The sequence below is a fragment of the Gadus morhua genome, chromosome 22 (assembly GCF_902167405.1).
Source record: "Gadus morhua chromosome 22, gadMor3.0, whole genome shotgun sequence".
Taxonomy (NCBI): domain Eukaryota; kingdom Metazoa; phylum Chordata; class Actinopteri; order Gadiformes; family Gadidae; genus Gadus; species Gadus morhua.
Window position 1 is genome coordinate 9038209 of NC_044069.1, and position 27987 is coordinate 9066195.

Below are 27987 nucleotides of genomic sequence, written 5' to 3' on the forward strand. Positions count from 1 at the left end.
TAGGACATAGACCTATAAAAAGCAGCAGATATATAGATTAAAATAAGAGATTAGAGAAGATTTACAGACATTACAGAACGGGCTTTACGAGAGAGGCCTAAAAGGCTTTTTTACGCCCATTTTTATGCCACAGACATGTCTGAATGCTACTGGCAATCCGGGATATAAATTAATTTAATTAGATGAGTAGAATATTTATTTAACCGACCACAGCGACACATAAAATTGTTTATATGTGACCTATGACGTGGATTAAACGAGGAGGACAAGAATCTATATTTGGTCAAAGCCCGGAGCAGGGATGCACTAGATACAAAGCACAGACTGTCGCTAGGGGTGGCTAACGGTGAGCTCAGGGTCCTGGCTTTGCTACAGTGATCTAGTCCTGGGGCGGAGTGCTGACAGACTGTAGCTAGCCGGGGCTAACTGTTAGCTCAGGGACCTGGCTGCCAGCCAGTGATCTCGTCCCCAGGCTGAGGAAAGACAGACTGTTGCTAGCGGTTAGCTAAGGGTGCTGGCTACTCTCCAGTGATTATGAACTTTAGGACACACTCCTTAAAGACGCAGTGCGAAGAATCAAGTGGCATCTAGGAGTACAGTAGTACTCAGCGGAAATAGAATATAAGTCTCATAAGTATGCTTTAATGAGTGTATAATCCCAAGAAAATATGAATTGTGTTGTTGTCGTTATCATGAGTCCTTTATATGGTAGGGAGTTGGTCCTCTTCCACACTTATACAACGCACGCCATGCGTCTACCGTAGCCCAGAAGGGAAAATCATTTCTAGAGAGGACGCCTTTTTAATGTTTAATCATAATTGTTATCTTACTTGTAAGCTTAGATCTGTAGTTTTACAGACTTAATAATCAAATACAATACACGAGTCAATCAAAGACACTCAATACTTGACATTTGGCTACTCAATGCCGTAGTAGACAATGACATAATTTCGGAAGCAGCAACTGGTACCTTACAGGACAGTACAGGACACTGTAGCTCTCTTAAGTCGTTAGAAAGAGGGTTGAAGGGAGCTGGTTGGTTGTTCATTTGGTTGCAATCTGCAATCTCACCACTAAATGCCGTTAAATTAAACACATTGCACCTTTAAGTTAGATCAGTGCGTGCGTGTGCGTGTGTTTGTGTGTGCGTGCACGCGTGTGTAGATCTTTCATCTCATGTTATATTTCATTCATGAATGTCTTTAATGTGTGTGTGGACAGATATAACAAACAAATATGAAAAGGTATATTTTCCAACTAATAACCAATGCTTTTGCTTTCAGCCATTGTTTGTCCCGTCTGTGGCAGCCAGACTACGCTGTCCATCCTAACGACATCACCTCAGGCCGTCCAAACCTCCTTAACGGACCCAGTCCACCCAAGAACCCCACCCCCTGAGCTCAGACATCAGCCTGGGGTAAAACACTGGACACAGGTGGTCCGCCTGGGTCCGCTGTGTGTGTCTGACTGTGTGTGTCTCGCACACTTCACTGATGGGCCCTCCTTTCATTGAACCATAGAAGAAGAAGAATAGGTCCCTGCTGAAGAGCCCCCCCCGCCCCCCTCAAGGGCCCGTTGTTCCACGGGGTGGGATGGGAGCCATTAGAGCCATCATGGCCGCCCCAGGGAGTCCCCGAATGGCCCCGGGTGCAGAACGTTCTAGAATCACGGCCGTTATTGTGGTCAGCAGTGTTGAAATGTTTTTTGAGCTCAATATGTGACCGTCCTCGGCCCCAATGTTTTTGTATCTGATGAAACAAATCAAGCGTGCTCAATTTACTCGGCGCCCTCGGTAAATACTAAATCCTTTACAACTTTCAATCATACATACGTATATGTTGCGTGCACATAGAGCGCAAAATACGGCTTGGATGAGGGCTCCTCACATTCGTGATGCGTTTACTCTTGATGGGATCGTTGATGTAATCCCCTAAAATGACACACACAGACACACACACACACACACAGATAAAGCCAGCATGTGGTTTCCACCCATCCTGGAGGGGGCCAGCGAGTCACTATCTTGCCCCTAGATCGCCGTGACGACTGAACTGCAGGCAGACAGATCACTACGGCGATCAGAGGGGACCACGGCGTTCTTGAGATAACAAAGACCCATGTGCTCCTGGGTGCTCCCACATGATGTCACCTGGGCTGCTCCAATGGGACCGCAGTCTGAACAAGCAGCTGATGTGCTTGCCGTGTTTGTTCCTGTTTGTTTGATTTGCAGGAGTGGCAATGAAAAGAACATTTCCATCGACTAACATGTAACTCTGTCCAAATCCTTGAGTGAACCACTGGCTCCCTAGTCCTATATGTTTGAATCCATTTCATTCCCTGTTCAGTATCATATAAAACCCTATTACATATTCCCCCTAGGAGTCCCAAAGCTGGTGTTCAGCAACGCTGGCAGATTGTGGCGAGGTCCCCTTGATGCTGTTGAATTAACACGGAGGACTCACAGCTCACTCTATCAATCGGAAGAGCAATGAAGTTCATTTGCACTTAACCTCTACTTACGCACATCCTATCAATTATTAACCAGCCGCATTCCCTGTCCCACAGGAAGCAATTCATTCATTATTCATCTTATGTAAATACACTCGATCATCACTGCTACTTCAACCCAAAGAAATGGGTGACAATTTTTTGCGAAGAACTAAAAATGAAAGAAAAATTATGCTTATTAACGGTGTGTGTTGGTGTGTGCGTGGGGGAACAACATGCATGGACGTGTTCATCTCTGCCTGTGTATTGATGGATGTTAAATGCCCTTCTATAAAGGCATTTCGGGTCTATTGTGGTCACCGACCTCCCCTCCCCCCCCCCCACCAACAACATGAATAGACTCATAGAGTCATTAAAACATTTCAGCCACCGACTACCATCAATCAATGTTTACTGCCACAGCCATCTGTTCCGGCCTCTCGCGCGCGCTCTGTGTGTGTGTGTGTGTGTGTGTGTGTGTGTGTGTGTGTGTGTGTGTCTGTGTGTGTCTGTGTCTGTGTGTGTGTGTGTGTGTGTGTGTGTGTTGCAAGTTCAAGTCCAGTGACACAGAATGAAAAGGTGTGTACCCCCAGCGATCCAACCAAACATATATGAGACACCCTGAGGTGAGGAAGAGTGGAGGAGGAGGAGGAGGAGGAGGAGGTGTGATTGAAACACTGGAGGAGTAAGAGGCGGGAGGAGTGGTAGGAGTCAGTAATCTTAGAGAACCCAGCACACACACATCCATCCGTCTGCTCGCCTGGTGACACCAGACCTTTTCAGGTCAGTGGGCCCCTTATTCACACACACACACACACACACACACACACACACACACACACACACACACACACACACACACACACACACACACACACTCCCCCCAACCCACACAGACACACTCCCTAACACCCACATTCGCACGTGCCGTAAATTTATCACTGACTGTGGCTCGATTTTCTATTCACACACTCATGCACACTCACACAGACACACATTCCACCAAGACAAATCACACACACACACACACAAACACACACATGTCTGGAAACCAGGGCACAAGCTCTAGAGACATAATAATTAATGTTGGGGTTTGTGTTTCATTGCATTCTGCTATTCATCATGATACGTTCAACAAAATGGGGTGATAACAACTGGGATTTACTATGTGGGCTCGTCCTCCTCAAAAGGGGGGGCTGCAAATTATGAATGAACACTAGGATAAATGTTCTAACGCTAACCCTGTCCTGCCTTCATAAAGACTTGATGAGTGTACTCGAGGTAGAGTCACCTCAACATGAGCCGGCAAGTTTCCGCAGCCAGGCGTTTTAATACAAGTAACCTGACCTACGGTGTAAATCAAAGCCACCGCAATGGCTTTTGGTATACATTTAGTATTTGCTTTTTTGGAAACATGTGTATTGTTTTTTCTAATGTCACTTACTTTATCGTCCTTTCTATCCATCTATCTAGCCATACAGACACAACACCTCTATACTATAGAAACATGTGGTTTTTAAAGCCTCCACCAACACTACCCACCTCATAAATGCAATGCATTACTATTAAGTACGATATATTTTTTTAGTAAATATTATAATATACAAGACTAAAAGTAACCTACTGTACATTTTCTGTCAAATTGAATGCAGAAGCTGACAGAAAGGACACGCACATCCCCGTCAATTGGTTAATCCCTTAGGAGAGGCGCTCGGTCTATCCTTTTGCAGAGGCGCTGCTTGGGGCCTATAGAGCGCTGTGGGAAACTCTGATCAGCAGACTGATTGTCTTCAAGCGTTTATACCACAGCATTTTGTATGTGATTCAACGACTGATCAATGTTGGGTCTGGCCTGACAAATCAGATTTTTGCTTTGGAAAAAAATCGTAGCAGAGGACCCCTGCTACACACCCATGTGGGGTGAAATTGTCGTGCGACGGACAAGAGAGGAAATAACCAGTTGGTTTGGTTTTCTCTTGTTAGAGAGGACTTGCGTCTGTTCAACTGTGGGAGAAATTTTCACCTCACCTTGACCGAATCCAGCAGATTCTTGGGAAAGAAACGCCTCAAACCCACGTCCTTTCTGTATTCGGGAAGAAGAGATAAAAAGAAAATTGTCACACAAATATGGTATTTTCTCATGCTCGTAAAGCAACATAAATTGCGAGCAACGTCACCAAGTTCTGTCAAACAACATAATGACAGTAAAGAATGTTAATGGCTCAATCAGACAAGACGCTCATAGGATGTACTCCAGCATACCAACACTGTCCATAGGAGATAAGGGAGAGGGGGGAGAGAGAAAGGAGACAGAGGGTGAGAGAGGAGGGAGAGCGAGAGAAAGGAGAGGGAGGGAGGGAGGGAGGGAGAGAAAAGTAGAGGGAGGGAGGGAGGGAGAGACTGGAGGGAGAGGAGAGAGAGAAGGAGGGAGGGAGGGAGAGTGCGAGAGAGCGAGCAAGAGTGGGAGCGAGAGAGATGAAAGGGAGCGAGGGAGAGGGAGGGAGAGAGAGAAGAGGAGGGCGGAAGAGAGGAGAGGGAGAGAGAGAAAAGGAGCGGGAGAAAGAGTATGGGTAGAAAAAGATACTCAACCGCAGCACTAATGACTTACCTCAGTTCATAAAGTGGTAAACTTTACGAGGCGGTGATATAAATAATGCTTAGGTATAAATCATGGGAGGAAAAATATGCCTTGAATAACAGTGCCCTACTCTCCGACTCTCACTTGGCCTCAAACAACCCTGGTGTACCATATTGATGCAATTAACCGAGCGAGAGACAGAGCAGAGCGAGAGAGAGAGAGAGAGAGAGAGAGAGAGACACGACAGACGAATAAACAGACCAACGGGACAAAGGAGGTTGGAAGAGAGGGAAAGAAAGAAGGGAAAGTTACTGAGAGCAGCCATAGATCGAGATGACAAGGGGCCGTCTTCCGATGGGGAAAGCTCGTTAGGGCTGACAGACCGACAGTCTCGGTATGGACAGGGGACGCTCATTAGCATTCAACATCGTTAGTGGAGAACCCCGTTAGGGCGCCAGCCTCTTAATGGGCCCCATTGACATCCAATAGCAAGCGTTTATCTAATGAGCAAACGTTACTGAAGTCCTTTTTATATAGGATGGTATTCGGTCGGTCCTAGTTAGTTTTTCAGTCAGCATTATCATCTTTAAGTCCTACTTTTATGTTCGGTTTTAGCCCGGTATAGCACTTTGAGATTTGGATTACTTGAATGAAAGTTATGTAATAAGTAACCCATAAAACGTATTATTATTAAAGAGGGAAAGAATTGCCTCTAAATAGCTAATGAATGGGTGAATATATTAAGCACTCATACAAATCAATGTATGATTTCTAATGCAACTGTTAACGCATTGCGTAAATAATTGAATGTATTTTTCCCTTTCATTTTCCGACCTATGTCCCAAAATAGCATTTTAGAATAAAATATACTGGTTGTGGCGGAGCGCGATAAACTCACAGTTTGTCTTTGAGGTTCAGATTTAATATTCACTCCTTCAGCGACAACAAAAGAAAAATACCGTTACAATATTCCTTCTGCTCTAAGCTCCCGTTGCGTCTAAATAATTCTCATGGTTTGATATTGTATTGTGTTGTCGTTGGTGTTGTGGCGATTAGTTAGGCAAGAGATTCCGCCACTTAATGTTTTTAACCATACGATGGGAGCCAAACACGGCAACACACATGAGCTGTTTGAGGGAAAGATACTCACTCCAGTAGCTCATAGTTGGACTTCTTATCCAGAGCATTTCCCCTCATCTCTCGGAAGAACCTCCTGTAGGAAAAGCCAAACAGAACGATGGAGAGGAGACCGGGTCAGCCTGATTCAAAGGATGTTCAACCCAAAGTTCATAACATGCAGTAGACCACGAGGATTGGAGTTGGTTAATACCATACAAGTCATAAAACCGAGACTTGATTGGAAAATATGCCTCAAACAAAAAATAGATGCGACAGTTTTAGTGAAAAACTCTGTGGACAGTGAAGCGAACAGGAGGTCAAAAATGTATCGGTTCATAATCAACAGAGGGTCATACAAATTGGTGAGCTGTTCTTCACATGTAGAACCACCTACATGTTCTAGGGTGTTCTTTACATGTATTAGACGGTGGGTAAGGGGATACCACGCCCGACAGGCAAAAAGGGGTGAAATATTGCTTTGAGTCCAGGTTTAGTTTCACCGAAACATGTTAAAGCATTAGGCACTGGCCCGAATAATGGCCATCATTTTCCAACTACTGTTCCTTCTGTGCCGAGTGCTGTCGGGTGACGGAGATAAATGCACATATCAGTGTCCATTGGGGGGGGGGGGGGGGGGGGGGGGTGGAGATCATGTTAATGGCTGAGATGACGGACAGCAGGTGAGCAGTGATTGCTCTCCATACCTGATCTCCAGACAGCCCAGCTTCAGTGCTACATCCTGGTCCACCTGATCCCCTTTCTCTGTCATGTAGTCGTTCTTCACCTGACCACACACACACACACACACACACACACACACACACACACACACACACACACACACACACACACACACACACACACACACACACACACACACACACACACACACACACACACACGAAAAAGCATGAATGAATATAAAGTAGGGCAGGGTAGAACCTATTGACAGCATATCGCAATGACTCTCAATGCCTCCATTTTGGAAGTAAAGCAGTATGAATGTTATTGGTGGTATTGGTGTTTAGGTCACTGTTTAGAAATGTTTCGTGAATGATTCGTCGTTGTTACCCATGATGCACTGTGATGAACAAGCCCAATTGTTGTATTTGCTGTGTAAACATTGACCAGCTGACCCTGATACGTAATAACTCACAGCTTCAGTTTATCAGTAGCATACGAATCCATCAATAAGACATTTCTAGGTGTGTGTGTGTGTGTGTGTGTGTGTGTGTGTGTGTGTGTGTGTGTGTGTGTGTACCTGTTGGTAGAAGTAATTGAGTGTCGTCTTGTCTTCAGTGAACTGCTGCAGAAAGCCCTTGGGGAGGTATCTGATCCTCAGCTCATATCTGCACAAGGAAGGGAGGTAGAGGTCACCATTTTAATTGTGACCATTCTCCGACTTACGAATACATATCTTATCCCGAACAATCCATCAGAGTGTCATTACAGTGACGTTTTATAACAACAAAATACAGAATTAGACGAGAATAGCTTTTTTCACAATTACATAAAAATATGTCTCAAATTATAAAAAAAATTGAACTCCAAAAGTGCTATTTTTTTTTGCATTTCTATGTATTTATACATCATAATTTCAAGACTATATCACCAACAAACAGGGCTGTTGGGCGACTGCCTGGCCCAAGCAGGGCTCAGAGACAGAGCGTTGTTGACTTAGCCACACAAAGAAAGCATCTGCTCTTTTCTCCCTCTCTTTATCCCTGAGGTCCAAAAGGTCTCTCGGCCCGACAATAGCATTAAGACCAAAAGCCCACCTCTATGAAGACCACATATAATACATACAGACGCACACACACACACTAACTTAACCCACTAACCAAACCCAGGCAGAAGGCGGTGTCGCCACACTTAACGACACAAAGACCCCCTGCTCGCCATACGGCAGGTGTGGTCGGACCGGCTTTGGTATGGTGCTCCAGTCCTGGTGCTAAATCACTTCTGCGCCAGAGAGTACAAAAGGTCTACAACAGCAGAGCTGAGCAGTAGACACAAATACTAGGAACTGACTGCAAATTTACTGCCCCTTAGACAAGTCTTGACAAACGGAATTTGAATATATTGTGATTCTGGATTTATTTGTTTTGCTCCTGCACAGAGCAAATAAAGCATAGTGGACACAAGTATACATAAATATAAATTCTGCAAGTATTTTCTTTTTTTTGTTTTATTCACGTAAAAATGTTAATGATTGATTATTTACTCTCTTATTAATGCAAAAATATAATTACATTAACTAAACCCCGTATATGGACGATGAGAACAGCAACTGCCTCTCCACAACCACAACATTTTATAAAGAAGCCGTCAACTTTGTGCTGATTGGACGACGAGAACGAGGGTGATGACGTCACAAAGTCCCCGGGAGGTACAATCTTACCATACCTACGGGAGCTTCTTTTAGACTAACTGCAGACTCCTCAGGTTCCTCACCTCCACTCTTCCTGCGGCTGTGGCTGTTCGTAGTTCTCTCTGACGTGGGACACGCCCAGATCTGGGTGGAGCCAGTGGACCTCGTCTGCTGATTGGCTGTTGGTGAGGCGCAGGCCGAAGCAGGCCGTCCAGCGCACTTTGTGGATGTCCAGAATCTTCTGGATGATTCCCTAGAAGAAGAAATACATAATTTTAGAACAATTTTCAGATATAAATGACATTTTTGCATCCCTTTGTATGCAAAAATGCAGAAACAAAGCACTTTTTACACGATAAACGACTCAATCATTGACTCAACTGAGCATTAACCATGTGTCATTAAACATTGCCCAAAGTCTGTCTACAAGGTAGTGGTTGACACACACACACACACACACACACACACACACACACACACACACACACACACACACACACACACACACACACACACACACACACACACACACACACACACACACACACCCTAAAGGCTGAGTGTATGTGCTTGTATAACACTCACTCCACGCTATATGTGCGAAATCAGAAGCGACAGTAGAGTCCTTGACTGAGGACACACCAACAGAAAGCCAAACTATTCCACTGCTGCAGAGGCCCAGACTCAACAGCCCGCCCATAGCCTCAACAACATGGGAAGCAGGGCTTTCAATGGCACGAGAAGGTTACAGAGCTGAAGGAAAAGCATGTCTCCAAGGCTGGTTGTCACACTTTCACATTGCTGTCATAGCCGGTTAAACACAGAAGTAGCTTGTGGCATTCACACAATTCATAATCCATTCAGGCCTCGTTCAAAAAAACATTATGTTCACATCGACGTTGTTAAAGAAAATATCTTGTCCAAAAGCGATTGCAAGAAATATGCCAAACAATCACGTAAGCCTGCAAAGGCCAATAGTTGGCGGTAAAACTCCCGTACCAAACACCACAGAAAAGATTAGTAGGAGAGGGCACATTGATGGGCTTCTTCAACATCAACACCGTAGGTCAGTGTTATGATGAAGTTACGCTAGGCTGACCCGTAAACATGCAATTAAACCCAATGCGTAAACACACCGGTAGTCTGCTATTGTTTGTAGGTTTCTGGCGCATGCGCAATGTGTGGACCAACCATCGCCATGTGTAAACCGTGGTCACTGTGTTATCGTTTTGCACAACCAGCCTCATACAAATAAACTGAAAACAGAGTTATGAAAAATCTCTACCCTCATTGGAGTCTATCAAAAGCTTTGTGCTCAGTGACCTGACCCGAGTAACTGAACCAATTTGTGTGTTTCCTCTTAAGAGGAAAGGCCCCAGTTGAACCTGATCCGAGCACCTTTGGGTGAAATCAATTGCATTTGCCTTCCCAACGTGTGCGTTTGTTTGAAAACTCCCAGTGCGTGGTTGCGTGCATGAGTGCGTGCATGAGTGCGTGCGTGCGTGAACTCACCCGGACATCGGTGGCGTCTCCGTATCGAATGTTGGACGACCAGCTGCTGTGCACGTCCGTGTTGGACTCAAAGTGGTGGAAGACTTTCAGCACCCTCTCCACCGAGGCGCCCGCGATGGCGCGCTCCGACACCCCCGCGCTCAGCCGGGACTTGGCGTCGGCCAGCAGGGCGCGGTTGAGGCTGGGCTCCAGGTAGGCCGTCGCCATGGTCTTCCCTGACGATACCGCCCCTAGGTGTCGGTCATATTCTGTGACGAAGGAGAGACACACACACAGAGGGATAAGGTCAGGCGACGCGTGGATAGAGGAGAGAGGAAGGGGAGGGATGGTGAAATGTAGTGGTCCGGGTTGAGGCACCGGGTATGATCCCTAAGGCCTAAAAAAAAAAAAAGTTTGGTTCCTGTTGGTGGTCAGTTGAGGTCATGGGTAGGTAGGGAATTTATTTTATTTTTTTATTTTATTTTTTCCAGCGGCAGCGAATGATAGGTAGGTTGTTTTCATTTAAAAACGAGAAAATTCGCTCATCCTTGTACAGAATGAAGAGGTGCTGTACCAAAACGTAATTATAGTTTGCATCAAAAAAAAAAAAAAAAAAAAATTTTTTTTTATTTATTTTTTTTATAAAGCTCATAAAATAATTTGGGTCGCACATAAATTGACAGGGTCGGTCGGAAACCGGAACCAAACAAAATTTTTTTTTTAGGCCTAATGTCCACAGTCTACTCATTTAGGAGGGGCGGCATGTGGCTCAGGAGGTGGATCAGGTGGGCTGCTAACCGGAAGGTTGCTAGTTCGATCCCTGGTCGAGGTGTCCCTGAGCACGACACCTCACCCCAACTGCTCCTGACGAGCTGGCTGTCGCCTTGCGTGCTTGACACCGCCGTCGGTGTGTGATTGTGTGAATGAATCGGTTAATGTCAGGCAATATTGAAAAGCAATTTGTGTGACCCCTGGTTAGAAAATTACTAAATAAATGCATTCCATTTACCATTTACCATTGATGACGCATCCTTTTATTGTTGTTTTATGGTCACTTTGGACAAAACGGCAAACAGTCATGTTTAGGGTGTTAGATTACCAGCCGACTGGTTCCTGGTTTTAATCTCCGTCAGACAGAGCTTAACCTGTGAGCTTCCTTGAACAAGATGCCCCCCCAGGCCCTCACCTGCTCTTTGATGACCTGCATTCTCAAATGACTGCCATCCCCTTTGGATAAAGGCGCCCGCTATAGCAGGGCTCGGTAACAAGGCACCGATGCACGGTTCGGCTTTCTCCAACATGACGGCGTGATCATGTGCGGAGGCTCTCAATACATGACCACATGTCCTCCTGACTGCAAGAACCGAGAGTGTGTTGCCTGACAAATAACACAATCTGGGGATTCTAGCGTACAAGGCGTTAAAAGGAGAACATGCTATACCCGCTTGGCGCATTGCAAAGTATAAAGGATTCAAGACTGATCGGTCTCCCTGGAGAGATCCAGAGAGAGAGAAAGGCATTCACCGCCGTCTCTCCCCACCCTCCTTCGTCTTACCCTCTTTCTTGGCTATTAGAGGGAAGTCGATATGCTTCAGCAGGTAATTACACCTGCGCCGGGGAAGGAAACCCGACGCACATTGCACACGCAGGTGCGCCTCCACCGGGCCGAGAGTAAAGACCGCTGGGACCCCGAGGGAGGCAGCGACCGGAGGAGAGCAGAGGAGAAGACTGGAACAGATCGAAGATTCAATGGCTGGCATAAGGTCAACACTATCTACTGATTTCCCCTCTCACGCACGCATGCACGCACGCATGCACGCACGCACTCACGCACGCACCAGATTTGCCTCATAATTAGTTTGGCTACATTCCAAATGGAATCAGATTTCACAATTGTACTTTGAACCATTCCGTGCTTCTTGACTCATGCCAGAGAGACGTTTGCAAGCCCTGATTCTCTATAGCGGTTTGTGTCTTCAGAGATTCTACAGCGGCTGATGGACATTCTGAAATGAGATGCACTTTAAACAAGCAGAGGCGAAAGGGTGAGCGTAATCAAAGCAAAGTCAATCAGAGTGTGTGTGTGTGTGTGTGTGTGTGTGTGTGTGTGTGTGTGTGTGTGTGTGTGTGTGTGTGTGTGTGTGTGTGTGTGTGTGTGTGTGTGTGTGTGTGTGTGTGTGTGCCCCCAAACGCCCACAGAGACAACCCAAACCAGGTAGCCTAGCCCCATGCGTACCTCCTCTATCCCAGCACAGGGGGAAAGGGCTACAACCGCTGGTGTCCATGGATACGCATCCCAGCCTGTCCGTCCTGTGTCTGTCCGTCTGTCCGAGGGCAGACACGGGCCCGGGGGTCTCCCCGCCACCACGCATTATGACACGACCGCAGTCTACAGAGGGTGTCATTCAAAGTCACACACTCGCGGTACTCGCGCGTGTCACGCATTCACCACGCGACGCGTTGACGTCCCGCTGCCATACGTCGAGTGGTCTTCAGGGGGGGCGCCTTGATTGTGTGTCGCACCAGATGCCAGACGCCACCGAGGTTACTCCCTCCCTCGGAACGTTTCCGAGGACAGCCAAGTGCGCTCCATCGCTCACGGTCAGCAGAAGGGCTTTAAGAAAGGTAACCGTGGCGATGGTTCCAATGCCATTGTTCTGTCCCGTTCCTCGGATACTGAAGAACAGCGCTCGGAGTGGACAGAGTGCTCAGAGGAACATTGTGCTCAGAGGGAACAGGGTGCTCAGAGGAACAAAGTGCTCTGATGGAGCAGAAAAAAGGACCCAGCAGCAACGAGGAGAAAGACCATTGGTCAGCTGGAAATGAATTAAGCCGATCTAGTTTCCCCCCCCCCTGTAGTCCAAAAAAGTTTTTGAATGCTTAAAAGAAAGCTGAACAAAGTTGTGGCGGGACGACAGTGCTCCAAAGGAGAGAACCTGCGTGTGCGCGTCCGTTACATCTTGCGATAACGGCGGCTAACATAACAAACCTAAGGAAGAGGAGCTCTTCATCTCTCTCTCTCTCTCTCTCTTTCTCTCTCTCCCTCCCTATCATCGGACTGTCGCGCTCTCGCCCATGTCCCCCTTCATCTCTGTTCTGATGTCGATCTCTCGTGTCAAACACACACAGAGTGGATTAGAAGTTGGCTTTCGCTCGCTCCGGTGGGGAAGAAAAAAAAAAACTTGGTTGCGGTTATTGTTAGGCAGGTGGTCGTCATGGAAACGTCGGGTGGTCGTCCCTGGAAGTTCTAATTACGCGGTGGCAGGGAGGAACACGCGGGTGGATTGGAGTAGGGTTCCTGGTGTCCTGGCTCACAGCTACAGCCCGGTGTCAAAGATTAGCGATCCAGAGGGTCGTGCCACATTCGGTTCAATGACAGTAAAAGAGAGAGAGAGAGAGAGAGGGAGGGAGAGCGAGAGATTTCCTCCAGGGCAAAAAGTAAAAAGGAAAGCAGAAAAGTAATGAGGCCGCTAACAACGACTGTGAGAACGAGGAGTAGAGAGAGCGGGAGAGAGAGAGAGAGAGAGGGAGACAAGTTTCCTCCCCTTGCAAAAGTAAAAGGGAAAGTCAAAGAGGAACGAGAGAGCGAGAGAGCAGTAGAAGAAAGGAAGGGAGCGAGCAATATTTTTTCCGTGTGGACAGCAGGGCAGGAGTACAGAATAGGGTGAGAGACAGAAAGGGAGAGAGCCAGAGAGAGAGAGAGAGAGAGAGAGAGGGGTGCGGGCAGCATGGTGAGAGGGGGCGGAGCTACAGTTCATTTATATGCAAATCCTTTCTATTCCGAGTGACCCCCCCCTCTGAGGCCCCGCCCACCTGCGCTGTTGCTCTGGGATTTTTGGGCTGTCAGCTATCCTAAGATGCTAAGATATCGTTAGCCCTCACGGGGAGCATGTTAATTATTAGCATAACCGGGGAGGATTACCATGACGTGTCAGGTTATTTATGTATAAATTCATTAGGTCGGCTATCGGGTTACCTTTTCAAAAGTCAGATTAATGAAGAGTATGCGAGTGTGGGCGAGTGGGATTGTATAGATACCTTCATGTGGCTTCTGTACAAAAGTGTGCTAGAGTGCCAGTGTGTGAAAGTTTGTTGCTATAATCAGCCAGATGTCAGTTGTAAATCAAAAAGACATTTATACAGAGCAAACCATCTGACACACACACACACACACACAATTGACTTCCCCGTTATCTCACTGACCAGACATGCTCAGCAGACCTCAACATCAAGTGTGTTTTATCTGTGCATGTGTGCTTGTGCGCGTGTGTGTGTGTGTGTGTGTGTGTCCCATCTCAGGCATCGGCTATTAATATGAAGATTAGGCGGGAGTTGTGTGTGTGACGTGTGCACGTGTGCGTGCGTGTGTGTGTGTGTGTGTGTGTGTGTGTGTGTGTGTGTGTGTGTGTGTGTGTGTGTGTGTGTGTGTGTGTGTGTGTGTGTGTGTGTGTGTGTGTATGTGTGTGTGTGTGTGTGTGTGTGTGTGTCTCCCCCATAGAAAACCTTTTGTCAGCGGGGCCGGATGTGAGTGTGAATGGGAAGAGCTCTTCTGGGAGGGAGCCAAGAGCAGCCCCCCCCCCCCACTCCACTCTCCCCCAGCACCCACACCCCCTTATCGACCCAATACCGCTTCCCTGTTTGCCTCCATGTGTCAAAACATCTAGAAATCAGGCCAACGAGTGGGACAGTGGACAATAAAATCCTACAGAGCCATACGGCGGACAGGAGACCACGGGGAACACCAATTACTGTTCACACCCTGTCAACACAGTGAACACAATTAGCATCTGGGAGCTTATGTGGAAGAACATAAACACATTTCACATGTTGTTGTTGCTTCACACAGTCTGTCTGGTGGGTGTGGGTGTATGGAAGGCCATGTGTGTGTATGGAAGGCTGTGTGTGTGTGTGTAAGGCTGTGTGTTTGAAATGGTTATCATATAATGACTTGCACCCTTACTTGCGCACTGTTCAGTCTGTCACGGTAATGAGATTCCCATAAAGATGATGACACACACACACACACACACACACACACACACACACACACACACACACACACACACACACACACACACACACACACACACACACACACACACACACACACACACACACACACACACACACACGTTTGCTTGGATGTTCTTCCCTTTGAATCTATGAATATTTCACTGGAATTAAGTGATTAGCCTCCAGCTCTCACAAGGATGACAACTAGATTAAAGAACACAGTGGCTTCACCATTCACACACACAATATCTTTTGTCTATGGTTTCACTATATGATGTGATTTATGTCTCCTCATAATCCTTTGCATGCACTTACCTCTTCAATTAAGAATAACAATTCATTTGAAGTCATTCAGTAGATGCTTCTTCAAAAAGAAACCTCATTATTAGCTTTTTTGTATCCAATCTGGTGGTAGGTGCGAGGCCCTTGCCTACAGGTTGACGTTGGACATTGGGATTTGATCGCAGAACCAGAGTCAAACCCCCGAACCACTGGACTATCCTGCCCATAGTTTCCGATGGGGATCCTATTTCTACTAATTAATCAGAATGAGTATGGATTCAGAAAATACATTTCTCACCTGTGTAGTAGACAATCCTTGAAATATCTGAAAGACAAAAAACAGAGATAGGCATCGTTAGATGACAGAGAGATATATTCATATATTTTTAACTTTAACATGTTACCTAAATGATTTTTTTAACTATAAATGCCCATCAAAGGATTGTTGTTGGTAATAAGTTTTGTCTATGTCCACCCGTACATTCATTTGACACTGCTTCTGCAACAGTCAATGTTTCTTATTTCTGCTTGTCCCTTACATATATACTAATAAAGGGACACATACACAGTATGTCCTATCTGTTCACTATAAGAAGTTGACCATGCCTACAGTATTCAACCTGGGGAAACAGCACCCCCTATGCAGATGCGTCATTACTACCACAGTACGGTTGTGACCTCACACACTCAGAAGCTCTAGGTCTTGATACATGAGCTCAGCTCACATATGCATCATATACAACTCTTGCACACACATGTCAATAATGTCTCCAGAGGTTGGATGGGAAAATTCCGGTAAAGACTCAACCTTCAATTAAAGATATTATTTGGAAAGTAATTTTATTTGGCGGTTTCAGAGTCTCTAGACTCCAAACGACCCAGGTAATGTTACACACACACACACACACACACAGCAGTGTCCACATCCGCTGTGCTGCAGATTAGGACGATAAGCGGATGTATTCCCCCGTCTCCAACAGGAAGCCAGGAAGAACCTTTTAGAAACTCTAGACCCTGAAAGACCCCCAACCAGTATACATCCATACATCCCTTTCCTCTGATAACTGCACAAACTAAAGGAAGAGGCCGTGTGGTTAAGTGCGTGGGTTCATCACGCTCTCTCTCTCACACACACACACACACACACACACACACACACACACACACACACACACACACACACACACACACACACACACACACACACACACACACACACACACACACACACACACACACAAGGGGTCAAACGGATAATGCTTTTGCAAAAACCGACCCTATGCAGAGTGCACCGAAAGAGACACACACACACACAAAAACCAACCAACTCTCAAGGGGTTTGACAGCAGTATATGTTGTCAACACTGATAGTGATGTCATTGCCCCTGCAAGGCCTACACGACGACCACACAAACAGGAAATGCCAGGGAGGTGACTCACACTATACGTCCCCCATGTTGGGGTATTGACAGTCCTGGTGGTAATGTGACACCAGGGACACACCGAACACGCCTAATTGTGTTTTTGTCAATGGTTGGATCCCATTACCGAATCCAACTCCTATCAGCATATTGCTAACCTTCGTATTAAAAAAGGTCCTTCATGCAATATTTTTGAATTATAGGGAGCTCAGGTGTCAATGAATAAAGTGTGTGTGTCCCGACTCCCCCATCCCTCTCCCTACTCACTCCCTACTCTCTCCAGCCCCGCCCACCCTCACAAAATTGTGTCTCGTGTTTTGAGATTCAACACGAGAATTTACATGAGATTTAAAGTGGTAAAGTGGTAGTACGAAGCAACATGAAGGCCAATCCTTTATGTGGCTCCAGGATGGGTGATGTGTAGGGAAATTATTTCAGGCATTTCTTATGCAAATGAAAAGGTACAAACCATCAGAATTTGACTAAATATTGAGAAAATAAACCCACCCTATAGGGGCCTTTAGGCATTTTTGGGTAGCCTCATGATTTTTTTATTAGGATTATCATAATGGTGCATTTTAAATGCGGCGCTGGAATCACAGACACAAACTGATAATCCCCGACAAACACTCGGGTTCGCTCGCGACGAGAATAAGCTGATCAGCAGATTCTGTCTCTTTACACGGATCGCCCTTCAGCTTTGTACGATAAACGGAATGACAACACACACACACACACACACACACACACACACACACACACACACACACACACACACACACACACACACACACACACACACACACACACACACACACACACACACACACACACACACAGAGGGAGAGATGTTGAGGAACTAGTCTGACAAGAGTCTAGGGAAACATCTTGCCTTATAAAACAGCTCCTACCCTGAGGCTATGGTTAGCCTTGTGCAGACGCACTCAAACTTCGCAGGAAAAGGCTAGAGCTGCACATCTTCAGCTTGAACTCAGCGAGCACTGTTGTGGAATCCTTTTCAACTCTCTCATGACCGTCAATCAATTTCTGTGTTCTTTTATTTGTATTTTTTGTTAGGCTGCACTAAAGTGAATTACAATCCAGACTCACTGACGCTGCAATAAAGTCTTGACTCTTGTATCTTGAATCTTGGAAACACACATCTTTTTATACTCCTACGGCTTGAGCAGCACATACTTAATCACTCCACTCCCCAATTTATCCTTTTAATTATTTAAAGTTGACTTCTATTAAGTATATTGTTATTCTGTTGTCGGAAAACACGAAAACATAAATTTCTGTGCAGCATTACGCCGCATTGGATATAGAGAAGATCTTGAGCCTGCAACGTTTTTGGGCGCTCTTCTCCGTGTTGACATAGGTACCTCCGACCAACCAATCGAGTTACCAGACCGGCCTTGAACGGAGGAGGGGGCGGGGCCCCGTGCTGCTAAGTGGACCAGAGTGGACCATGTTAACCTGCTCATGTGTCGCCCCGTGGTGATAGAGCCGGGGTTGAGAGGGTCTGTAATGACATTTACACGGGGCCGCTGGGGTACAGACTACAGATCCGCCATCTGCCCCTTATGTATAACTCTTAGTCTATCGCCCTGTCTGCCCATCTGTGGCGCGCTTCCTTTCTCTTCTCTTTTAAAAAGGGAAATCACTGCATGTCAGGTTACAGGGGTGCCTCCTGTTTATGGGGTACAGAGATCTATGGATTGTGAGAGAGGAGTTTCGCCGGGTGGGGGGGCGCGCACACGCACACGCACACGCACACACACACACACACACACACACACACACACACACACACACACACACACACACACACACGTTGGCATAGGGGCCCCAGAACATCTGCTCCTTAAGATTTATCTAAAAGTCCCAGTAAGAAGAAGAAAATATCAGGTTAGCATGATGGAAGAGAGGAGGAAAGAAGAAGAAAAAGAGGGGGACGAGGAGACATGAAATTGGACGAGGAGGAAGAGGATGGAAGAGCGGAGAGGGGAGATGCGAGGAGAGGGGGATGAAGAGGAGAGGAGTAGAGTGAGAGGTGGAGAGGAGAGATTATGTGGTGCTGCAGAATGTCAGCTTTTATGGCTCACTGGTCTATGGCTAATTTGTACCCTTCTGGCTGAGTTGGAACACGCTTGTGAAGTAAGTGTGAGTGTGTGCGTGCGTGTGCGTGTTCTCATCCCCTTTGCAAAATGAAATTAGATGCACACTCCAACAATTTTCATAAGATCATACACACACACACACACACACACACACACACACACACACACACACATAAGGTCAATAAAACAGATGAATGATTGACTACACAACCATCTGCACGAAAACAAAATGACACACACACACCCACACACACACTGTTGATCAGCTGGCATGTCAATGGCTGCCATGGCTTATCACGGCAGCAAGTGTAAAGCAATTCAGACTGAAGCACTAGCAAAAGAAGAAAAAAGAACTGCAGAGTGGAAGATTTTGCATGCAGATGTCCAGCCCCATAGGGGTTACTATAAACAGAACCACGTCGGGTGACCGTCTGAGACATTCAGGCCCAATCTTATAGCCCACAAGCTTCAAGAGGACCGCGTTTGAACTGGCTATGACCACAAACATGGACCATAAACATAACAGGAGGCAGATAGACCCAAGGAGAGGGGGAAAAACGCAGGAGATTATGCGCCTGTTTTAGGAGAATTTAGGGAGCTTTGAGTGAAGTCTTGTATTTCAGAGCGCTGCCTTTAATCATGGACCAGCATGGAGTGAATATAATACTTGAATATACACGTTGTATCCCAGAATAATCCACCGCAGCACTACGGGGAACGATGCCCGTCCATGTGGTTTCCAGGTTTCGGTGCACGTATTTGAGCACCTATTCAACCTCAACCCACACGTTGTCGTTATCTCCTTCTGACACACACCGAGTCCTCCCACACCCGCATTAAGACCTCCCCCCCCCACACACACACACACACACTTCAAGGTACCACCTACACAAACATGCACACAAAGACTTAGCCGTAACATGTCCCAAAATATACTGTAGCGTAGCAGTGGATCCCACGCTGGTCTGGAGGATAAGGGCTATCGATGGAATTAGGATGACACCTTTCATACGCTCTCAATTAACTGGACCAATCAGAACAGAGTAGGATTGGTGATGATGGAACGACAGAAGGATAATTGCAAGTTGTTTTTCTTCTAAAGTACCCATGAAAATGGTAAACAACATAAAGTTAATATAGACTTCACTGAGGTGAGAAGAGAAAAGTGAACAGAGGGAACCAAGAGACCAGAGAAAAGAGAATCTAAAATCAAAAGTGTCTGACTACATAACAAGGACTCAATATAACTTTAGGACATTCAACAGTCCTAATGCTCCGTCGACAAGCAGCACAAACACCAGAGTCAACGCAAACACATGTATCATATCACAACAACAGTGCCCCTATCACGGCGCTTTGATACCGAGCACGACACACAAGCCTCAACACAAACGTGGAAGAAAAGACACACATGAACCACAAGAAAAGACAGTCACAACTCTCAAAGTCAATGCGTCTACGTTGTACGGTTTGATTTTGATTGTATATTAAAAAAACTGGTATACATATATCTATATATATATATTACTAAAAAAGACTTACCATGGTAAAGTCCCTCCATTAAAACAACTCCTTACCGGGGAGATTTTGAGGGAAGTAAGAGAAGAGAGAGAACAGAGGATTGGAGCGGGGGTGAGGGAGGGCAGGGTGGTCTGAAGCTCCTGTGGTCCCAGGACCAGTCAAAGCTCCTCCACGCTGGTCTGAACTGGGCTGTGTTGCGCTGCACTCCGCTTGTTGGCTTACACAATAATGATTGCCGACAGCCTCGGCTTAGGGCTGATCTCCTCCCACATTACTCCTACTACCACTACTACTACTACTGCCGCTACTACAACACACACATGCTGAGAGAGAGAGGGACAGGGAGAGACAGAGAGAGACCAAGGAGGTAGTCCCGTCTGAGGGAGAGAGTGGTAGAGTCCCCCTCTACCACTGCTACAGAGAGACCCTATGACAGAGAGAGAGAGAGAGAGAGGGGGTAGGGTGACATAATGAGTGAGGGGGAGGAGGGGGAGGGGGGGGGGGGGGGGGGGGGGGGGGTCATGGTGTCCCAGGAGAGGAAAGAGGGGGGAGAAGGAGCCAGATGCAGGCAGACAGACCGAGAGGGAGAGAGTGAGAGGGAGATCTGGTATATTAATTGTTCCTGCGTGTGTAGGTGTGTGTGTTTTCCACATGGCTTTTGAGATAATGTTCAGAATAGAACTGCAAAGCCTAGTGCTTGTCTTCTGAGTAATAGTCCTTAAAAGTACCCTTCAAAACCATTCCACACTGCCATCTTTACATGTAGAGGTTCAGCGCCACTCAAGAAACCCATATGCAACCGATAGATGTACAGCTCAAATATTTATTAACATTTTCATTAGTTAATTCATCAGATTCATAACTAGGTGTCATCCTGTCGTCTAGTAACAACACATTAATGCCCATAAATACATAAAAAAGCATAAACAGTAGACTCAACCATTTTCTATTGTGACGGCAGCCTCAACTCGACACGGCTTAAAATGTGTGTATGATGATGCATAGTAGGAGTATAGCCTGTGTGTGCTTGTTAACTCCTTCTGTCCAAAGTGGTCACCAAACGAGGAAAGGTCTACAAAGATAGTCAAGAAAGGTCAAGAAAGATGGTCCTGCCGCTGAGAGAACTGACTCAATATGGACTATTTAACACACTATAGTGGAAGCCTATGACAATAAAGCCATGGCAAAACTACATCAGGAGTCAAACATTCACAAACGTCTCCTTAGTGACGTCCTCAATAAGAATACCATACACTCTTCACTCTTCGTCAGGAACATGGTCACCATATTTGTGAGAGTGCGGGCAAGTATTTCAGACATCTTCCAGATGTGTTATCTGTGGTTAAACTGGGGAAATAATATTCCTTAGAAAGTTCCTGAACATGTAGGAGTGTTACTCGATTGAAGCGATGGACGGCTGGACTTAACTGACTTTCCATGGACCACACACACACAGGCTGAATTACTGCGAGCATGCGTGTGTTCGTGTGTGTCTGCTTGTCCGTGTCTGTGCGTGGGCCAAGAGGTAAAGGAGATTAATAGGGCACTGGATTACTGGGCCAAAATATCAAGCTGCCTCTTTCTCGCCCTCTCTCTCTGTCTCTCTCTCCTAATGTTCCTTCTGTCGCTGTCCCTCCAATTTGATTACACTTGATTCCGGTTTTTCCAGTTTGTTAACAGCGCCATCTAGTGATAGAGCTGTAAATGCTGATTCGTTTTATATCTGTGTGTGTGTGTGTGTGTGTGCGTGTGCGCGTGCGTGTGCGTGTGTGTGTCCTAACCACACACTCAGACACTGTTGTCATCGATTTCTCAATTAAGCCTTTATCACTGCAATGACCCTGGTCATGACTAATTATAAACCCATAAACACACGGGCACAGACAAGCACACAAACGCAGTCTGACGGCTGACACACACACACACACACACACACACACACACACACACACACACACACACACACACACACACACACACACACACACACACACAGCAGCACTACAATAGCTACCTTTCAGTTCAGCACAGACGATAAGTGTGCAGAAGTCTGTCTGTCCGAGTGTGTGAGTGGGCGAGCAGCATGATGTCATGCTTGTGGTTCATGTGCAGGTGTTCCCCTTCTCTCTCTCTCTCTCACTCTCTTTCCAACCCATTCTCTCCCTATGTCTCTCGCCCCAACATATACCATGGTAATCTGATCTCACGCACACAGGCAGCCTGTCTCTGTTTAGGCACTGGAGACGTGCTACATACTCGTCCAGATGTTGCTTCAGCCCCTGCTGAGAACTAAGCAGGAACTTTCTGATTTATTAAAGACCAAGGATCGGGTGGTGATAAAATACAGATACATGTGAGTAACACTTATATCGCCAAGTTCAAAGAAAACCCAACAAAATAAAATAAATCTTCCAGAAACATCAACAGTATCTTAGTTGAGGGAGATGAATGGGTCTGTCTAGACTGAGTAATACTACATTTGTAGTTAGTAGTTCATTTGCATCAATTATGTTCTGTTCGGCCCTGTTCATTGTAGGACTTGCAGAACCTGAACCCCAACAATAAACCAATACGTTAAAAAAAAAAGTTGTTTAACCGTATCGTAATGGCAATCAAAAATTATATTGTGCAGTTTTCTCCATTAAAGGCTGCTTGCAGTGGGCAACTTATAATTGGCAGCAAGCATAAAAAGTTAGGAGTTAGCAGTTAGCAGTAAGCAGTGAGCAACTAGCATTGAGCAGCCAGCAGCTAAAAGTACCTTCCCTCCACAAAGCCCCCAAACAGGAGCCTGGCCGCCTGGGGTCTCCATCGACCATGTGACCTGTCCAGGAAAACTCATTATAACACAGAGTAGGTCATAAGTCATAGGTTAACAGGCATGTGCCATTATTCCGGTTTTTGTTATCATAAACATCATCTCGCAAAGTGACGCTTTTTTGCACTTTTGGGAAATACTGAAGTCCCTATAGAACCGAACAGTGTGTTTTTCGAGTCAAAGTAGTAAATATAATCGTATTTACAAAATACGGAATGCACTCACAACAGCGCTGATTGCATTCAAGGCTTTGACAATCCTCGAATAGAATCATTTCCTCGTTTTAATTGATCTTGCGGTAACTCAAGCAAGGTGCATTTATATAAATAGAGCTCATTGTTATTCTCAGCTTTTTATTTTCTGCTTCGGCTCAGACTCCCAGAGGTGAAGAAGATGCAGTGACGTCAGGCACACCTCAGGGACACCTCAGGGACCAAAGGGACACGCTGGCCTCCACCAGGCGCCAGGTAATGGATGGGCATACTTCTACGCTCTACATGTGGGGCAGTGCGATATTCTCTCTGTCCGCCATCGCTCAGATTCTATAGTCCCAGCCTGCTTCTCATTAAATACTGTGTTGTTTAGTCCCTTCAGTTGTTTCTGTATCTTTTCCATGTTCAGTCTGTTTCTATACTCATTCCACTAAGTTCTGACCCTGTTCCTTCAGTGTCGTTCTATCCCTTTGCATTTCTCTTTCCCCCCCTTCTTGTTTTCTCTCCTTTCCATGGATCTCCCCCTCTCTCCTCCTGTATCTCTCAGTCTCTCTCTGTGTGGTATGTCTGTCAGCTCAACAATTGACTCATTCTCTCTCTCTCTCTCCTTCCCATTCTTCGCCTCTCTCTTCCACTTACTCTCTCTGTCTCTGACTCACTGCAGCGCAATTACCACGAGGTCTTCTCGATCGCTACATTGTCCGGGGCGAGAGGGAGAGGTCATGGTATTTACACCGTCTTATTGGCTCATCCATGGAACAACTACATTTGCCATCGCCGTTTTCTTGCCGGCGCTCTGTCTCTCTATCCCTCAATAGCTCAGGGTCTCTCTCCTACACAAGTGTAAGTGCGCACGCACACACACACACACACATAAGGGTAGTGTGATTTCCGCATCCATCAACCATAAGATATTTACAGTATCTTAGCTCTATTGTGATCGATGGTGCAACAACATTTGTCAATAAATACTGTTGCCCTTTTCCACTGGCATTCTGTCTCTAGTTGACTCGCTCTCTCACACACACACACGTGCATACACACACACACAAGAGATACACAGTGTGATTTCAACATCCATTCATCACCAAAGGACACCGTTCACTAGGGACCGAGCACAATTGAGTAATGAGCATGGACGTGTGTGGGTGTGTATTGTCACATAGCATGCATCAATGTCTTCGCACCGTGCATGGGTGCTTCTATACGTTTCATATTTGACCTACCTTTCGTTTGTGTGTGTGTGTGTTTGTGTATGTTAGGCCTGCACGATAAATTGTTATAAAATCGCGATCTCGATTCGCCCCTGTGTGGATTTAAGTTTTAAATGACTTCAGATTTTTTCTCTTTTGACATGGTTCATGTGTGCAAAAAAAATTACATTTCGTATGAAAAGAATCGTGGCGGAGAATCGTGATATCAATTCTCAGCTTAAAAATCGTGATTCAATTCTTTTCCCTGAATTGTGCAGGCCTAGTGTTGGTGTGTGTGTGTGTGTGTGTGTGTGTGTGTGTGTGTGTGTGTGTGTGTGTGTGTGTGTGTGTGTGTGTGTGTGTGTGTGTGTGTGTGTGTGTGTGTGTGTGTGTGTGTGTGTGTGTGTTAGAAGAGGTACAGGCCCTAAAAGAGAGAGAAGTCATTAACTATGATGTCATTTCCTGCTATTGTAGCAGATTGCAGTTGCTACACACGAGTGGGCACCAATGGCGGTACAGAAATCGTGGTTCACTTTACAACACCGCTCTACACACTTTACAAGGGATTGAAATCCCTCAGCCAGAAAAACGCCATAAACACTGAACATGAATCCATGCTGCTTGGATGCATAGCAATGATATTGAAAACACATTTGACACCCATATTTACCTGATTGTCCCTAGTGGAAAATACCAGGAGTTAATTATGCTGCAGACAGCAGGAGACGCATCTAAATATACAATCCAATCAGGTTGACTCATGAAATCCATTCAATTAAATAATGGGTGTCATTTAACAGCCTGAATTATAACGTCAGAACCTTGGCTCGCTTCAACTGCAATTCATCCTTGATTCACTATTAGCTAATCAGCTATAAACTAAAGTGGCGGTCTATGGTGGAAAAATAACTATGCTGCTCCACACACAAGTAAGTCATGCGCGAGTCTGTTGCAGTAGCTCCGTCAGACCTCCTTTGGTGGAACAACCACTGCTGGGTGAAGGAAAACACGTCACTTACTGGACCGCTTGTGAGGTAAATGCATGGCGGCAATGATACCAAGTTCCCAACATGTCCAATACATCACCTCACTCCGTCATAGATAGTGACTTAACCGGACATTATTCATATAAAAATCTCATTATCTACTGACCACTTCAAGGAGATCTCAATAGGGATAGATCCATGCGATGCCAAGCATGGGCTGTATCTTATGTTTGTCTTTATCTATAAACATAACAGACATAAGACGCTTCTTCTTGAAGCTACAAGCCAAAGAGGTTGAACAAGAAAAGGCAGCTTTGTGTATCATTGGTGCTATCCTGTATCCTTATAGCCATGTGCAAGCAATCAAGCCTGTATGCCCCTGTGTGACGCACCTTTCCAATGGAAAAGTACAGACACTGCCTCAACACACAGAAGGAGAACCACGGTGCATCAACCAAGGTCATTTTATTCAGCAGCAGCCATCCTTGGCATGAAAGGCAGCTTTTATTTTGAAAAGAGCTCTGGCCCTGAGAGTATGCCATTTGGCAGACACTTTTATTCAATAGTGAATTTAGATGCGGGTCATTGAGGAGCACGAAGAGTGTTATACATCTTAATCAATGATGTGGCAAGTCAGAAGGTGGTGGAAAATTGTGGGAAACTACCTTGTTACTTCCTGCTTCACCCACTACCACGACAAGTTTGAGAATAATCTCATAGTAGTGTTTTTTCTTCAAATCACCACTGACCAATGACAGGTGTTCAATGTTCCACTATCCGGTGCTATTGTTGTCTGTTAAAAAAGTGAACAAAAGTTCACACCCACGCATGTACGCACACAGACACACAGACAGACACACACAGGAACTCCCAACCTCAGAGCTCAACCAGGTGTAAGACATTTCCAACTGACCGAAGCACACAAACCATTTTGGGTAAACACAGTTTTCCCTGCTCCTCTCTCACACACACAGAAGTGCTGAAAGGAAGAAGGCGTTTTCCCTTCATCTCCAGGGGGACCCAGCGTGTTGTAGGATGTACAGTTAGCGCTCTCTGTCTGTGTGTGTGTGTGTGTGTGTGTGTGTGTGTGTGTGTGTGTGTGTGTGTGTGTGTGTGTGTGTGTGTGTGTGTGTGTGTGTGTGTGTGTGTGTGTGTGTGTGTGTGTGTGTGTGTGTGGACAGGAAGGACCATTCCTTCAGCTGCTTCTGGATCGCTTGCATTCAGGAAGTACACACACACACACACACACACACATACACAGCGGAAAACACATACAGAGAGTCAACTGTGAGACTGGAAGGATGCGTAAATAAAAAGGAAAAAATCATCTAATTTAAGTAATTTGAAAACCTCACATACACATGCATTCAGAAAGCAGTCGTATCATCGGAATAATAGTAATTAAATGTAAGGATTCATATTATTACAATAATAACAACATATATAACCATAATTTGGCTTTGGTTGAATAGTAACATTTGCCAACATTAAATCCCCATTTACCGCCAAATGGATTCCCTATGTTGTCAAGTCATCCACAGACATGGAGGCATGGATGGGAGTTCTGAGACTTGTGTGGTTTGGAATGTCCATTAGGTTAAGCCGGAGGAAGAAGAAGATTAATAACAAAAACATTGTTTCGGGGAAGAAGAAGCAGATTTATTTTCTGGCAACAACAAACAAACTTATTTTGGTATAATATGAAAGTATGAGTTACCCTTAACCGACCAAAATAAAAGTCCTAGTATCTGTCTGTTCCAATGTGTGTGAGTGTGTGTGTGTCTGATTGCTATCATCAGTAGTTGGGGCGGCTGTACGAGTCAGGATGCAATCTGCTGCATTAATTTACAGAGACTGATGATAGTTAGTTATGTTTCCATAGTCTGGCTAGGTTTAACTGACAGAAAAGGACTAGGTCCGTTTCCCTAGTCTGCCTGGGTTTAACTGACAGAGCGTGACTACTAGCTCTAGTCTGTTTCCCTCGTCTGGGTTTAACTGACAGAGTGTGACTAGGTATGTTTCCCTAGTCTGGCTGGGTTTCCCCTGCTCCAAGTGACTCTCTCTACCATTCTGTTCTCTAGTACTGTACTTCACCGACTCCATTGATCCACTTAACTAGAACGCAGCATATCATATAGGGGTGGGACTCTTCCTCTATTCTCAAGATTGATTGGATTCACTTTCTCAGAACCGATTCTTGCTATAGTACACAGGGGTGCAAAAATTGCAAATCGATTCAGAATCATAGAAGATAAGAATTGAGATTCCCCCACCACTCGTAAAAATGAGTATCAAAACACTTATCGGCCATTGGCATCTAGGAAACAAAGATAATACAGTATGCTTTGATTTAAGTTCCTCTAATCTACCCAACG

At 45.6% G+C, this 27987-nt stretch overlaps 1 protein-coding gene across 11 annotated transcripts in view; it reads right to left on the minus strand.

Moving 5' to 3' along the window:
• Positions 1-27987, minus strand: part of ptk2aa (protein tyrosine kinase 2aa) — a 59185-nt gene that overhangs the window by 29086 nt on the left and 2112 nt on the right. For 2 of the 11 annotated variants that reach the window (XM_030348096.1, XM_030348107.1), the window contains exons 1-7: positions 12283-13720; positions 10068-10315; positions 8639-8808; positions 7446-7533; positions 6889-6968; positions 6216-6278; positions 4516-4570 (exon numbers count right to left, since the gene is read on the minus strand). In XM_030348096.1, the coding sequence (XP_030203956.1) occupies positions 4516-4570; positions 6216-6278; positions 6889-6968; positions 7446-7533; positions 8639-8808; positions 10068-10315; positions 12283-12451 (873 nt within the window). In that variant the 5' untranslated portion in view covers positions 12452-13720. Of the gene's footprint in view, positions 1-4515; positions 4571-6215; positions 6279-6888; positions 6969-7445; positions 7534-8638; positions 8809-10067; positions 10316-12282; positions 13721-15639; positions 15667-20427; positions 20811-27987 lie in introns of those variants that run through there. The other 9 variants (XM_030348098.1, XM_030348099.1, XM_030348100.1 and 6 more) reach the window with 7 other exon arrangements.